Raw genomic sequence first — 17,698 nt, 5'->3', positions numbered from 1 at the left:
ATATTGATATACGATTTTCTGCGCTTGGGATTATCATAGTGACCCCACTTTTCGTCATCGGCCACAATGCGATGTTGAAAACTCTTCCAATTCTCTCTTCGAAACAGTTGTTCGCCAACAAAAAACGCTGCTCAACATCTCTCAGCTTCAATTTGGAATCCATTTCTTACTTCTGAATCGTTCCCAAGGCTTTGAGATGCTTACCTTATCTGGCTTGTTCAGTCATTCGCTATGATAATGTCGATTCTTGCGCTTCATCAAGTAATGCTTCCAGTTCTGAATCTTCAAAAACTTTTTTTCTCCCACAGCCATGCTAATCCTCTCATTCAAAATCACCATTCTGGAACAGTTGAAATCACTCATGAGAGGTTTTTCACTAGGAGCAGACTCACCATAATTACTTGAGAATATTCGATGAGGCCCAACTGCACTTTAATTGTAATGGAAACAGAAAATCAGAACTTTTCTCCCAAATATTAGAATTCGGCTCGAAAATTGGCATTTTCGATAAAGAATAAATTATGATGCAAACACAAATCCATTAATGTAGAGCTGTCGTCATTTTGGCAGATGTCCAAGTTTACTTTATGACATTTTTTTTATCTACCTGTTTGAAACTGCATTTATCGCTGCAGCCATTTATTGAAAAATGATGGATGCAAAATTGTACACCTAATACAAAATTTAATGCATTTTTGGAGTTACCGCGTTCATCTACATACCGATAGACATACTGACAGATAATAAACCGGAAGTTAGATTTAAAATTTGATAAATATCTAAAATTTCGATGATAAAACCAAATTCTTTCTTGCTAGCTCGTTGAATTATGTAGCTCACACCCATAAGAACGGTTAGACCTTACAGGCATATTTCCTTTAAAGTCCGAAAATATTCTATAATTCTGGTGTATACTAGAACATATGAACAATCCCCAAAACGTGTTTTTTAGATTCGTAAAAATCTGAAATGTGCAAATTCGCTTAAATATTGTGGTCGAATCGCTCAACAGTTGTTATATTAAATCTTCGCTCAATAAAAAATTATTAAAATTTTTAATCCATAAAAGTAGGCAGCATGAATTAAAATTTTCATTTTTGTTATGGCCAAAATAATGAAATTGACCATATGAATAATTTATAAGTCATAAGTAAAGTTACTGTTTAAGTAATGAATAATCTTCGCATTGTGCTAATAGAGTGGACCTTCATACAACATGGGGGCTACAGTTTTCCTCATAGGAAATCGCGTTGCACTATCAGACGAATTAATGCAAGTTCAAATGTGTCTTTAAATTGTAACTGTGCGTATTACTAAGGAACTATTTTTTTAACTGTCAGCATATATGAAGCAAGTACAAATGTTTGCTTTTCTAAATAAAACACAACACACACACGCATACATTATGTAAAAACAAATTAAATTATCTTAAGTGTAATAAGTAACTATTTATCGCTCAGTGCGACTGCGATTACTACTATCCGGTTTAAGCAGAACAGAACGCCGTCTCATACCCCCGTATCCGTGACCATTCTGGTCACTGAACGGTTTGGTAGGCATGTTACGGGAATTTTATTTAATTAACAAAATATTTACAGTAGGAAAACGAAACAAAAATAACTATTTACAAAATTTACAATTATATAAGAAACTAGCCGCCTTTGGCGACCAGCCGGTTCGCCAATCTTAATGTTCGTTAAAATTTTAATAATTAAATATTTTATGCAATTCCTACTTTAATAACTTCTTCATCAAAATATTTTAAAACTTCAAATTTTGATAGTCATATAATTCTCTCATAATATTATAAACGCCTTCAGTCATAACGTAATATGTATCTCTCTCGTAGAATTTATACTATAAATTAAAGTGGAAAGGATTAATCTGCAATTAATATAATAATATTTTTTACTGAAACAAAGTTTTTGTAATATGATTACTGAAAACAATCACTGAGCGTTTAAACTTTATGGGCAATAAAGAATATCTTTACTAATTTATGAAATATTTCCAGAATTTGTCAACAAAATATTCTCAGATTCATTATGACCAGAACGATTAATTAACAATGTTTAATTTTAAATGCATCAAACACTAAGAAAATAAAACAAATAGTTTAAAATAATCGGTTGAAAACAGGTTAAAAAAAACTAAAAAAACGATGTACTTAAAACTATAAGCGTATACAAAAAAATATATAACTAACATAAATACTATTTAATTACAAAAACATGAAACTAACCTCAAAATAATTTAAATCATCCGTTGATAATGGTTGTCATGTCAACAATCAGAACACAATGCGCATGCGTGAATTTTCAACTCCAATTACGGTAACGCAAATGCATGAGTTTTTTTACGCCAGTTGGGTTAACGCTATGCAGATTAGACATTTTTAATTCCCTTTATTCTGTTTTATTTTAATTCAAAAGTACTTAAGAAGGAATCTGAAAGATCGATTAATTAACAATGTTTAATTTTAAATGCATCAAACATTAAGAAAATAAATAGAATCGTTTCAAGTAATCAGCCGAAAAATCTTAAGCTTAGCCTCATGACTGTTGGGGAAAAAAACTGAAGCCGTACTCATTTGGCGGTTTTGATTTCCCGCCAAAGATTTTTTTGGCTATCCTATCTTGTAAGTTAGATCAAACTGCACACGGTGTGCAATTTTGATTAAAATCGGTTAAGTAGTTTAGGAGTCCATCGCGGACAAACAACGTGACACGTAATTTATATATATTAAGATTATATTATGATGAGACCGTTTACATAAGTTTTCAACTTAGAAATATAATTTGTAGTAATTAACTTAGAAATATAATGCAGATTGCGAGATAAAATTTTGTAAAAATATACATATAATCTGTGTTCACATTTTTTATGTTATAGTAGATCAGGATGCAGTTAAAAAAAAATCAGATGGAAAATGATTTGAGAAATGGAAATGAAGACAATCTCTGTTTGATTGAAATGTGTGACAGGAGACTGCAGTGCTTGTTTTTTCCCTTAGTCTTTTTTGGTATGAGACTTGATGTTGAGTGCTATGGAGGCGAGAATAGGTCTCTATTTCCACTTATAAATTTAATTATACTGTGGAAAAGGGCCGTGTTCTGAGAAGAAAATAATTTCCGGTTTAAGCACTGAGTCTGTCTGTTTAGACGGTTTTATCCGTCATGAGGCTGATAAGCGGTGAGTAAGAGGAGTGCAGTTCCAGAATTCTTTGTTAATCTTTAACTTTTATATTAAGAAGGTTTTACATTTCAACTAGCACCAATCGATCCAGTAGCATCACGTATACGCGGAAACTGTACAGCAGTCAGTACTTGTACCATAGAAACAAGCATTTGCGATTGCCAACTCTTTCAGGGCATACAAAATTTTCTTTCTGCACACGCCTGACTTTTACTGGAATTTTATAATTGACTTAATGTAAATCCACCTTTAGACGCATTTTTCAATTTTTTTGTTCCCTTCTGTATGTCGTATTATGATACAAAACTGCTATTCAAATGGTTAGTTCAATTTTGACGTTTATCCGCAGTTGATATACCTTCAAATTCTCTGATAGCCGGGGTTTATTATATTGCTAAAAATGTAAATACCCCTTGCGCTACCTTTCATCTCACCTCTAGTTTGGTTAAATTGATCGCCCCTGGCGCATGCTCAAAAGCGTGGAGTGTTCCCGTATCTGGTAATAGAAAATAGTTCCAATTTTTTCGCTTCGTTGTACAGGAACGCATTATACTCGAATCCAATGTATTTCAACTTGTTTGTTTGTTTGTTTCTTATGGCACTTGTCACTGACAAGCCCACTGTTACGAAGACAGCGATTTAAGCCTGAGGGGAACGTCTCTTATTTTTTATAGCAGCGCCAACTAGGGCCAAGAGTACGACTTTGCCACTCACGCATCACTCATTCGCTTGCACAACCTCTTTTTACAGGAGGGCACATTCACACATCTCACAGATAGAACAACAGAAGAACAACCATGCCCAAACCGGGACTCGAACCCAGGACGCCCAAATCACTGGGAAGACGCGCTACCCCTTTGCCAGGAAGCCATTTATTATTTGTATTATTAGGAATATTTTTGTATTCAAAGAAAATAATATCACTCAAGTATTTTGGTAGCATTTTGCTATCTAGAAAGAAATCTTGGAGAAAGAAATATAGGAAAAGTGATTTCTTAAATATAGATTCTTCCTTGACGAAATATTTCAGATATGATGCTCACATTCAAATCAATCATTACCCATTCCTGGACAACAAACACTCATTCAGACATTCCACACAGGCTGTGGATCTTGTACGAAATGCAGCGTAAGTATCAAGAATATATTTCATCCAATTTTTATTTCTAAAAATTTCATACTCCACAACAATTTAATTTGAAAACTGAATGTTAAGTAGATAACTTTAAAGTCAACATTTTACTGATATATGCATTTCAAGAATTTTCCAATAATATGATAAAAGATAAAATCATGATATCCTGCAAAAGATAAAATCATGATTGCCAAAAACGAATTATAAACAATAATAGAAAAGCAGGATATTTTTGGAGGAAAAATTATTAGTAGCATTATAGGTCATCACTCCGTATTTATTGCTGGGATGATGCATGAGTGACAGTTTTTCAATTCATAAAGCCACCTAATAATAGGATTCATTTCTAACACAAAGAATAAAGAACTTGCTGAAGGACCTGTCGAATGGCAAACTCTAGATTTGCCTCTAATATGAGAAATTTTAAATAATAAACTTCGAAATAATTTTTATTGCCTATTTTTAAGAATAACATTCGTACTTTAGTTGGAATAAAATGTCTTTTTATTTTCATATACCTTGCAATAATTCCCTTTTTCTCACACGTGATCTCGAAAACTAGACTAGATCACTGTATTATCCGAGACAGTAGGTTCTCTTCTAGACTTCCTCAAGTATTAACACCATGTGTTTCGCAGCATATTGTAAAATCGCAAGCATGAATTTTGAAAGCATTTCTTACTCCCAATTGGAACTAAATAATTATTACAAATCTTTAATATTGCTTCTCTATGCAGTTAGATTTACAGTAAGAAAAAGAGTTTAGAGGTATGTTTGGTTTTATTTCGTTTATTCTCATTTCTTTTGCATATATTTGTAATGGAAGCTAGATCAATAACTAACAACTTTAGTTAAAAAAAATAAAGCTTCTCAAAAATATAGGATTTAAGGTGATATCTTTATTAGGAACCGATCTTTCTAGAAGCTTCTATACTCTATCACAGAGACTATAAAAATCCAAAAATTGTTAAAGCAAGTGAGTCCAGTCGAGTGGGCTCTTTCTTCGGAATGAAAATCATAGAGTGAACACTCTTAGTTACTTTCTTTGAGCATTAGTGCTGCTTTCTGGCTGCTTGTGTTACAAGTTTCCATGAGAACTGTTTGAATACATTTTTGCTCTTTTTTTCTACTTGTGTTCAGGGGTATTTCTAGAGGAGTAAAGTGTCATTATTCATTAACTTGTTGGACTTCTCATCATACACACACGACATATTTTTAATAACGATATGATATTGATTTATAATTTTGGTAACACGACCACATACAAAAAATCATTCAGTTTTTGCGTTATAGGATTCATATCATATAAAACCGGTGACATTTTCCACACATCAACATGCCATTTTTTTAAAGTAATTCAATCCAAAATTTTATACAGCCCTACAATTCTGAAGATAAATCTATGTATTAAATTTCATTTTTTTAATTTTTGCCTATCAGAGTAATTTTGTTCTCATGCACATATTTGGATATAGAGACTTCTCTTTCACGTATTTTATTCAAAATTTAGTAAGTTTCAACTTACTAAATTTAGTATAAATATCTCAAACTAAATGGTTTCTGATAGTTTCAAATTTGTGATCTCAGACAAACAGGCGTAATTCCAAAAAAATGTATTATTCAAAAGTTTTGTAAAGAGGAGAACAATCGAATTCTCAAAGTTGAAAGATTTTTGTCGATTACAGTATCAGCTAGGAAAACAAAAATAAATCTTACATCTTAAAATGGTCAAAAAATTATTGAATTTTTATACAAATTATTGAATGTTTTTTTTTAATTTATTTATTTAGGCTCTATAAGGAATTAGTTTCCCTAAGTCAAAGAGGGATGACACTGCAAGATGTAGGTAAGTGCGAGATTTTCAATTTTAAAACTCAATTCATAAATAAAATGTGTATTCCTCGCTTACATACAGCACAAAACATATCAAGAATTCAAGCTTAAAATTGCAAAATTTGATTGTTTATATAGGTTTTTTTTTTTTTTTTGTAAGACACAGAAAATGAATGAAACATTTATTCCTCATATGTTTCAAAATAAATTACAAGGTCCAGACACAGCAATGCTACAGAATACGCAGAAGAAAATCTTTATTCATGCAAACTGTAGGATTTGTAAAAGTTTTCTAACAAATACTTGAATCGCCATGAAATATTTGAATCTGGGTCTTTCAGAATGAATGTTTTTATAGCAAAAGATTCAACAAAATTCCACGTAAGAACTTCGAGGGAAAGTACTGTTATATATATACGTGTGTGCGTGTAATGATGTCTCTTAATTTAATTGAAATTCTAATTAATTTTCTAATTTTTATCTTAAATTAGTCCATGTTATTTCATTCTAATATTTTCTCATATTTCCTGATTCAGCTTCCTTAATTATTTTTAATATGCACTCTAAAAAAAATCGATGAATCTTTCCTAATTAGACACGTGTCAAAGAAACCTCTATCATAAACTCCTAGTAAAATCATTTAAGGGAAACATTTCTGTCTTTTTTTCTTCTCTTCTGGTGCAAACAGATGTGTTCCATCTTTTTTCCACGTATACAAATTGTACTTCATGTGGCAAAATAAATTGAGTTGATTCCAAAAATATCTTCCTTTCGACCGCGCATCTGTCAAAATTATGCTATTTATACATTATATACATATATGGAATACTTTATGTAACATACATATACAGGAGAAATCGTTTGCAAATATTTATAAATTACTTTCACGACGTATGTAAACATCTGGCAATATTCAACATTTGATTTCATATTACTCTGTAAAAAAAAATCAAGAACAACTTTAACCTTGCTGATCTTCCCAAATGGTTTACTGGCAGATCATCAAATAGGATATATATTATATATTGCTCATGCAATACAATTTCTCCTACAAAAATATTTGAAATGTTGCCAAAGACTAAAGTTTTATTAAACACAAGAGTATTTAATGGCATAAAATGTTTAAAGCATGTAGAAATCCTGTCGTACATTAATTACATTCTAGCAAACCACCCATAATGTCTAACCATCCTACAGATCAGATTGGAAAACCTGGGCTTAGTGATTATCGTTTAACAACTGAACATGATTAGACAAGTTCATGAATTATATCGAAAATGACCTAATATGTAGCGAGATAGCTCATGGGTTACATGTTATGACAATGGACATTCTACCAGTGACATTATTTGGGAATATTTGATTAAAAAATACGACACCTCAATATCAGTATTTACCAGATATGCAACCATGTGATTTCCACGATTAATCCTCAAAATAATGACCATGTCTCTTCGTGATCGTCATTTTGAGTCTATTGATACAAGTAAATTCTATTGATATAAATAAAACCCAGAGAAAATTTCATGAAATAGATTTCTTTGATGGAGTTCGAATAAATATTGTCTAATTTATATCTATTTAGCTATAAAACAATACATCTATGCAAAATGACGACGAGAAAAAAATACAAAAATTGTGAGGCCTTAAGAGAAATTTGGCACGCACATTTTTTGTCGTACATTCTATTTTATTTATGAATTTCACGATGCTTATATTTTTATTCTTTTTTCCCACAGAAAACATTCTCCATCGAACAACCCACAATGGATTTCCTATCGTTATATCTAAAGAAATACCCTACTTAATTGGTTTTGTTCTGAGAAGGGACTTGTGTCTAGCAATAGGTAAGTGAATTTAAGAAAGCAAAACACAAAGCCTAATCTAATAAATATTTGAGAGGAAATGTCTCAAATTTCAGGCTTCTGGTTTGAAGCATTTAAATATGTTAATATTGATTGATTCATCAGTTTTCTCTTCGACTAGCTTGACTTTATAGGCTATTGAATTCTATGTACAATAATTTTCTAAATTATACAATTTATAGAAAGTATGCCAGCCTAAAAATTTGTTCACGTTAATAAAACCAAAAATATAAATTGTGCTTTGAAATAAAATATATTATTTTATTAATAATTTAACATTAAATGATATTTAAACATAATACGCAAAGAAGGGTTCATATTAATAAAACCAAAAATAAAAATTGTGCTTTGAAATAAAATATATTATTTTAATCATAATTTAACATTAAATGATATTTAAACATAATACGGAAAGAAGGGTTCATATTAATAAAACCGAAAATAAAAATTGTGCTTTGAAATAAAATATATTATTTTAATCATAATTTAACATTAAATGATATTTAAACATAATACGGAAAGAAGGGTTCATATTAATAAAACCGAAAATAAAAATTGTGCTTTGAAATAAAATATATTATTTTAATCATAATTTAACATTAAATGATATTTAAACATAATACGGAAAGAAGGCTTCATATTAATAACACCGAAAATAAAAATTGTGCTTTGAAATAAAATATATTATTTTAATCATAATTTAACATTAAATGATATTTAAACATAATACAGAAAGAAGGCTTCATATTAATAAAACCGAAAATAAAAATTGTGCTTTGAAATAAAATATATTATTTTAATCATAATTTAACATTAAATGATATTTAAACATAATACGGAAAGAAGGGTTCATATTAATAAAACCGAAAATAAAAATTGTGCTTTGAAATAAAATATATTATTTTAATCATAATTTAACATTAAATGATATTTAAACATAATACGGAAAGAAGGCTTCATATTAATAACACCGAAAATAAAAATTGTGCTTTGAAATAAAATATATTATTTTAATCATAATTTAACATTAAATGATATTTAAACATAATACGGAAAGAAGGCTTCATATTAATAAAACCGAAAATAAAAATTGTGCTTTGAAATAAAATAGATTATTTTAATCATAATTTAACATTAAATGATATTTAAACATAATACGGAAAGAAGGCTTCATATTAATAAAACCGAAAATAAAAATTGTGCTTTGAAATAAAATAGATTATTTTAATCATAATTTAACATTAAATGATATTTAAACATAATACAGAAAGAAGGCTTCATATTAATAAAACCGAAAATAAAAATTGTGCTTTGAAATAAAATAGATTATTTTAATCATAATTTAACATTAAATGATATTTAAACATAATACGGAAAGAAGGGTTCATATTAATAAAACCGAAAATAAAAATTGTGCTTTGAAATAAAATATATTATTTTAATCATAATTTATTAAATGATATTTAAACATAATACGGAAAGAAGGCTTCATATTAATAAAACCGAAAATAAAAATTGTGCTTTGAAATAAAATATATTATTTTAATCATAATTTAACATTAAATGATATTTAAACATAATACGGAAAGTAGGGTTCATATTAATAAAACCGAAAATAAAAATTGTGCTTTGAAATAAAATATATTATTTTAATCATAATTTAACATTAAATGATATTTAAACATAATACGGAAAGAAGGCTTCATATTAATAGAACCGAAAATAAAAATTGTGCTTGAAATAAAATATATTATTTTAATCATAATTTAACATTAAATGATATTTAAACATAATACGAAAAGAAGGCTTCATATTAATAAAACCGAAAATAAAAATTGTGCTTTGAAATAAAATATATTATTTTAATCATAATTTAACATTAAATGATATTTAAACATCATACGGAAAGAAGGGTTCATATTAATAAAACCGAAAATAAAAATTGTGCTTTGAAATAAAATATATTATTTTAATCATAATTTAACATTAAATGATATTTAAACATAATACGGAAAGAAGGCTTCATATTAATAAAACCGAAAATAAAAATTGTGCTTTGAAATAAAATATATTATTTTAATCATAATTTAACATTAAATGATATTTAAACATAATACGGAAAGAAGGCTTCATATTAATAAAACCGAAAATAAAAATTGTGCTTTGAAATAAAATATATTATTTTAATCATAATTTAACATTAAATGATATTTAAACATAATACGGAAAGAAGGGTTCATATTAATAAAACCGAAAATAAAAATTGTGCTTTGAAATAAAATATATTATTTTAATCATAATTTAACATTAAATGATATTTAAACATAATACGGAAAGAAGGCTTCATATTAATAACACCGAAAATAAAAATTGTGCTTTGAAATAAAATATATTATTTTAATCATAATTTAACATTAAATGATATTTAAACATAATACAGAAAGAAGGCTTCATATTAATAAAACCGAAAATAAAAATTGTGCTTTGAAATAAAATATATTATTTTAATCATAATTTAACATTAAATGATATTTAAACATAATACGGAAAGAAGGGTTCATATTAATAAAACCGAAAATAAAAATTGTGCTTTGAAATAAAATATATTATTTTAATCATAATTTAACATTAAATGATATTTAAACATAATACGGAAAGAAGGCTTCATATTAATAACACCGAAAATAAAAATTGTGCTTTGAAATAAAATATATTATTTTAATCATAATTTAACATTAAATGATATTTAAACATAATACGGAAAGAAGGCTTCATATTAATAAAACCGAAAATAAAAATTGTGCTTTGAAATAAAATAGATTATTTTAATCATAATTTAACATTAAATGATATTTAAACATAATACGGAAAGAAGGCTTCATATTAATAAAACCGAAAATAAAAATTGTGCTTTGAAATAAAATAGATTATTTTAATCATAATTTAACATTAAATGATATTTAAACATAATACAGAAAGAAGGCTTCATATTAATAAAACCGAAAATAAAAATTGTGCTTTAAAATAAAATAGATTATTTTAATCATAATTTAACATTAAATGATATTTAAACATAATACGGAAAGAAGGGTTCATATTAATAAAACCGAAAATAAAAATTGTGCTTTGAAATAAAATATATTATTTTAATCATAATTTATTAAATGATATTTAAACATAATACGGAAAGAAGGCTTCATATTAATAAAACCGAAAATAAAAATTGTGCTTTGAAATAAAATATATTATTTTAATCATAATTTAACATTAAATGATATTTAAACATAATACGGAAAGAAGGGTTCATATTAATAAAACCGAAAATAAAAATTGTGCTTTGAAATAAAATATATTATTTTAATCATAATTTAACATTAAATGATATTTAAACATAATACGGAAAGAAGGCTTCATATTAATAGAACCGAAAATAAAAATTGTGCTTGAAATAAAATATATTATTTTAATCATAATTTAACATTAAATGATATTTAAACATAATACGAAAAGAAGGCTTCATATTAATAAAACCGAAAATAAAAATTGTGCTTTGAAATAAAATATATTATTTTAATCATAATTTAACATTAAATGATATTTAAACATCATACGGAAAGAAGGGTTCATATTAATAAAACCGAAAATAAAAATTGTGCTTTGAAATAAAATATATTATTTTAATCATAATTTAACATTAAATGATATTTAAACATAATACGGAAAGAAGGCTTCATATTAATAAAACCGAAAATAAAAATTGTGCTTTGAAATAAAATATATTATTTTAATCATAATTTAACATTAAATGATATTTAAACATAATACGGAAAGAAGGCTTCATATTAATAAAACCGAAAATAAAAATTGTGCTTTGAAATAAAATATATTATTTTAATCATAATTTAACATTAAATGATATTTAAACATAATACGGAAAGAAGGCTTCATATTAATAAAACCGAAAATAAAAATTGTGCTTTGAAATAAAATATATTATTTTAATCATAATTTAACATTAAATGATATTTAAACATAATACGGAAAGAAGGGTTCATATTAATAAAACCGAAAATAAAAATTGTGCTTTGAAATAAAATAGATTATTTTAATCATAATTTAACATTAAATGATATTTAAACATAATACGGAAAGAAGGGTTCATATTAATAAAACCGAAAATAAAAATTGTGCTTTGAAATAAAATATATTATTTTAATCATAATTTAACATTAAATGATATTTAAACATAATACGGAAAGAAGGCTTCATATTAATAAAACCGAAAATAAAAATTGTGCTTTGAAATAAAATAGATTATTTTAATCATAATTTAACATTAAATGATATTTAAACATAATACGGAAAGAAGGGTTCATATTAATAAAACCGAAAATAAAAATTGTGCTTTGAAATAAAATATATTATTTTAATCATAATTTAACATTAAATGATATTTAAACATAATACAGAAAGAAGGCTTCATATTAATAAAACCGAAAATAAAAATTGTGCTTTGAAATAAAATATATTATTTTAATCATAATTTAACATTAAATGATATTTAAACATAATACAGAAAGAAGGCTTCATATTAATAAAACCGAAAATAAAAATTGTGCTTTGAAATAAAATATATTATTTTAATCATAATTTAACATTAAATGATATTTAAACATAATACAGAAAGAAGGCTTCATATTAATAAAACCGAAAATAAAAATTGTGCTTTGAAATAAAATATATTATTTTAATCATAATTTAACATTAAATGATATTTAAACATAATACGGAAAGAAGGCTTCATATTAATAAAACCGAAAATAAAAATTGTGCTTTGAAATAAAATATATTATTTTAATCATAATTTAACATTAAATGATATTTAAACATAATACGGAAAGAAGCTTTAAGTTTTGTTTGTGTAGATAATTATTTATTTAAATAATTAATGTTAATAACATCTCCACTTCTACCTGTTAAAATACTATCCAACTCCTTTGATGTATGCATACATCCTTTCTTGCCATTTGGTAAGCACAATTTTTCTAAATATTTCGATTTTTGCATGTATTTTAAGAAACAACTGAAATAAATAGAAAACCTATAAAATAACTTCCTTTTTGGAGGAATCTACAACCGAGTTTTTTGATATTAAAACTAAATATTTCAGAAACCAGGGGGGAGGGAGACCAAATTTGTAGATCTGTAAAAGTTTGAGTAAAATCTGTTCAGAGGAAGTCCATCTGTTCGAATATTAGTTAACACGATAATTATAAAACGAAGAGAGCTAGATAGATAAAATTCCATACACAGATTTAAATCTATAGTGTAACCACCTGTCAAATTTTGAGCCAAATCCAACTACAGGAGGCTGTCTGTACTTTCAGAAACATATAAATGGGATAATGCGCTGTGCCTTAAATATATCATTTGGTATCGGATTTTGTGTCAAATTTTTTTTCAGTCGGTAGAGAAAAATGTGTCTAAAGCACAAACTCGATGCCAGAGATTAATCACCAAATAACTGTCCTAGAATGACATGATAGATTTAGTAAAAATGCTAAATTCACGCCAAAAGTTCGTATTTGTTAACTATTGTACGCCAATGCCAGGTAAGGCTCCTCCCGCTGGTGTGGTGTGTGCCAGTTCAGGTGTCATCCTCGTCATCTGACAGGGGTTCAAAATTACGAAGTTCGTCCCAAAAATAGCCCTAGTGTTGCTTTACAACGGGACGTTAATATAACTAAACTAAACGAAGCAAAACCAGATAAGGAGTTCTCCGACATGACAAGTGTATTAAAAGATATGCGAGAAAGTTTTGAGGAGACCACTGCAGCGGATTTACTTTACCTGAGCTACCTCACAACACTTTGTTCTTAGATAAGTTAAACTACACATCTGCATCATTGTCAAAACCATATAGATTTCTGTGTCGTAAGTATATAAAGTGGTTATTTCGCGCACCAAGGGGGAATACAGTTACTGTGTTCATATCATTTTTAAAAGCCAAATATGATGAACAGGTACATACAAAAAAAATCGGTCGAAATCTTGATCAAATGCAAAATTTTTTTGAAATTATGATTTGAAAATTTATCAGCGTAATATTTTTAGACAGCTTTTAAATACATATAGAAATGCTCCTAATAAGGCACATGCATGCTCATCAGATTTTTTTCCCTCCCTTTATTTTCTAGAGCATTTAAAAGAGACAAATCCTGAGGTAACGGAAAGAACGACAGTTGATTTTAATCACAGAAGCCCCGAAAATTGGAAAGACTTCCATTCTATAAATCTCAGTAGAATTGTTGACATGGTGAGTATCATCTCACTTTGAAGATTAAAAAATTTTATCCAAAATATTTTACAACATTCCTGATTTGTATTATTATTGTTAATGCAATCATTTTCTGATTCATTTTCAATTTAGAAACGCTCTCACTGTAAGTTAGAGCAGTACTTTTTCTAGCTATTTTTAAATAATACTCTGATTGGATAGTTCTAGAATTTTCTAATGAAGTACCTGCATTGATAGAATATTTGAAATCTTAACATTACAGGATGGCAAGTTTTTGAATGGTTGGCACGATTTCCCGTGCTTGGCGAGGAACTGGACATTAATCTTATTTTCCAACATCAGAGGTTTGACTGAAATAAATTTCAAAAACTTAAATAAATGGAATATGGCAATGTTTAATCTAATAAATTAGAAAAGAAAATAGAGAAATGCTGACTACCATGCAAATACAATTTAGCAGAATATTTGAAATATATTATAAATCAGAGTTGATTTCATGGTAAGAGTAAGTTTCATTGCGTCACAGAAGAACTTCATTAAATAAAAAGTTGTAAAATAAATTATAAAAACAAGGAAAACAAAAAAGGCCGAAACTTATCTATTGAATCATATCCTAAACTGCAAGTCTGTAATCCTGTTGTGTACAAATTTTGCATAAAGAAAAAAATTTTCATAAAAGCACTCACACTTTCGTATAATGATTGAAACAAATTATCTGTATTATTTTCTTGAAATTATAGTTCCCTTCAAATTATCTCAAATACTATTAGTATTTCTTCTTGTGAATATATTCTTTAAATAAACAACGAATTCATTACCATCTTCATTACTCACTCTATTGTTTTCATAATATTTTGCATTATTTCACAAATATTTAGCAAATGCAATATTTTCATCAGCATAGAGAATATCAGATGGAGAGAATAATCACAGAAACTTCCACAAATAAAATGTCACAAAGTGTTGACAGAGTGAGAAGAGACTTTCTTTAATAATTAATCATAGAATGTAAATGTCATTCAACATCAAAGCACTGCAAAAAATTTCGTTCATAAAAAGTTTTAGGAAATGCAGAATCTTTTGAATTTTCAGTTATAAGTTTGTTTTCTTTTTAAAGAGTTTTTTTTTTTTTTAACGAAACAAAATAGAATATTTCTAAATTAATTTTCCTTTGTTAAGTAGTAAATATAACTATTCATGGCTCTCTAATTAATACTATGCATTAACCCCATTGTAAAATGATTTATTCAAGATAAAACAGCCCCCAAAAAATATTTCTATATGTTATAGGCTCCACTAACAGTCACAGTACAAACACCAATGGAAACAGTCATTGAAATGTTTTGTAAATTAGGTCTTAGACAGCTTTTAGTAACAGAACATGGGTAAGTATAATATTTCTTGTTTGTTAAAAGATAAAAGTTGCTTAAGAATTTAGACTGCAAAAAGATAGTAAGGATATAAAATTGCCTCATGTATCAAATAAGGATGAATGCAATTTTATTTTATGATAAATAAATATGCAAGTTACCTCTAGTTTTGAGTAGGATATAATTCACATCTTCGAAGATTTACCAGTAGGATCTACTTACTTGTACACTTAATGATGTAACATATTTTATATTTTATTATTATGGAAAACTGTCCACAAGATTCCACTATGCTCTTCTGACAACAAACCGTTATACAAAATTCTGTAAAATCAATGGGTTTGATGTAGTTTGTGTATGTTGAAGCAGTCAACAGGCCTCAATAGCAAATAACGATATCTATTAACATGGCGACATGAATACACAGACAACAAATCACAGCTGAGACATACACAAAAACAGTTGCAATAAGCAGCACATTAGTACTTAATCGGTAGCAAACAACTACAACAGCAGACAAAGTGGCCATACAGAACTCAGCAAGAAGAAAGATTCGTGTCTCTTTAAAAGCCAGCTTTCACCAGACTTCTCATTTTAACTATATTCAATAGCCAACATACTATTATATGACTGGCTAATCGGCACACAATTCAATGCTGCATCAATACTTGACCTCAAGACACAGTGCATGGCTTAATCTTCAATCCACTAATCACCTAATCCTCCACTCAATGCTTACGCTTTCCTGGACTCATCCAACTGACTAACTATACAGCTTGGTCAACAGGCTTTTTATAGCTTCCGAAGTAAGTTAGAGAAAGTTCTTGAAGGATTGGCATAATTCACCTTCTACTGTCCTGGTGATTCTAGAAACTTTCATTTTGTTGCAAAGCCTGGGATCATTGATCTGGCATCCGATTAGCATCTAATCAGTGTAAAACTGTCTTTCTCACTATGGAACCAACTAAGCTGGGAAACGGCATTATAAATTCGTAAATTATGGTAATAAATTCTTAATAATATAATGATAAGTTTCAATATTGTGATGCTTAATGACACACAATATATAATAAATATACAGAACATGCATTTTCAGTGTCTTCTTTTTGTTCAATTAGTGTCAAAGTTTGAAAAAGAACACAATTTTGGTATTGATAAGACTATACCCTAAATTTTGTTGATCCACATTATTATTTTTTTGAGTCAACACGTTTTTTTGACACATGAAACATTTTAGAGTCGAATTTTTTTTCGCAATCATAATATCTTCTCTCTGTATAGCAGAAAGCAACTAATTATTTAAAAATTTATTAAGGGTAATTTAATTGTCCTTAACATAATGCATTATGCTTACATATTTCTAAAATGAATATAGAAGAGACGATTAAAGGTGAAAATATGTCTTTGAATGAATATTCTTCCAAATAAGAATCTTGATTCTTTGGTGTGTCTTTGAACAATGCAAATAATTTAATCAATAAATTATTCTACTGCTTAAGTGAAAATTAATTAATATCAGTTGTTTTAATTTATTTCTTTTTAATTAAACTAAAGTTGCAAAACATTTAGCAACTTAGAAGTAAAGTGAATTGAGCAATTAAATTGAGAGTAGTAATAAGTTGACTTAGAAATTAATGTTTAACTTTTCTGTTCTTACATTTTGAAATATAATGTAGACAGCAATAAATAAATAAATAATATACATAGCTTATTCTATTACTCTTGCAGGAGGTTGCTGGGTATCATCACAAAGAAGGATGTCCTAAATCATGTTCAGGAGATGGAAAAAAAGACTGAATCATGAATGAAAAACTGACTTTATCTACATTTCATGTTGTTCTTCATAAAATATTTTATTAAACTTCATAAACAATGCTGTATACCAGATAACAGTTTTATATGCCCATAAATTGATATTTATTATTCATGCATGGTTTCCATTAGATTCTTCATTTCATAGTAAAATTAAAGCCAAAATTAGAAATCACTATCCAATTTTGAA

The 17,698-nt window shown here is 27.5% G+C and overlaps 1 protein-coding gene across 4 annotated transcripts in view; it reads left to right on the top strand.

Annotated features, from left to right (window-relative positions):
- The window catches only part of LOC129962695 (H(+)/Cl(-) exchange transporter 5-like), an 89,674-nt gene extending 72,051 nt beyond the window's left edge, over positions 1-17,623 (top strand). For all 4 annotated transcript variants that reach the window (XM_056076619.1, XM_056076620.1, XM_056076617.1 and 1 more), the window contains 6 exons: positions 4,226-4,324; positions 6,121-6,176; positions 7,903-8,010; positions 14,226-14,344; positions 15,617-15,711; positions 17,425-17,623. In XM_056076619.1, coding sequence (XP_055932594.1) covers positions 4,226-4,324; positions 6,121-6,176; positions 7,903-8,010; positions 14,226-14,344; positions 15,617-15,711; positions 17,425-17,500 — 553 coding nt within the window. In that variant the 3' untranslated portion in view covers positions 17,501-17,623. The remainder of the gene's footprint in view (positions 1-4,225; positions 4,325-6,120; positions 6,177-7,902; positions 8,011-14,225; positions 14,345-15,616; positions 15,712-17,424) is intronic.
- The last annotated feature ends 75 nt before the right edge of the window (positions 17,624-17,698 follow it).

Source organism: Argiope bruennichi, chromosome 3 (genome assembly GCF_947563725.1).
Source record: "Argiope bruennichi chromosome 3, qqArgBrue1.1, whole genome shotgun sequence".
In the NCBI taxonomy this organism is placed as follows: Eukaryota; Metazoa; Arthropoda; class Arachnida; order Araneae; family Araneidae; genus Argiope; species Argiope bruennichi.
The sequence above is the reverse complement of the archived record's forward strand: the minus strand, read 5'-3'. Positions and strand labels throughout refer to the sequence as shown.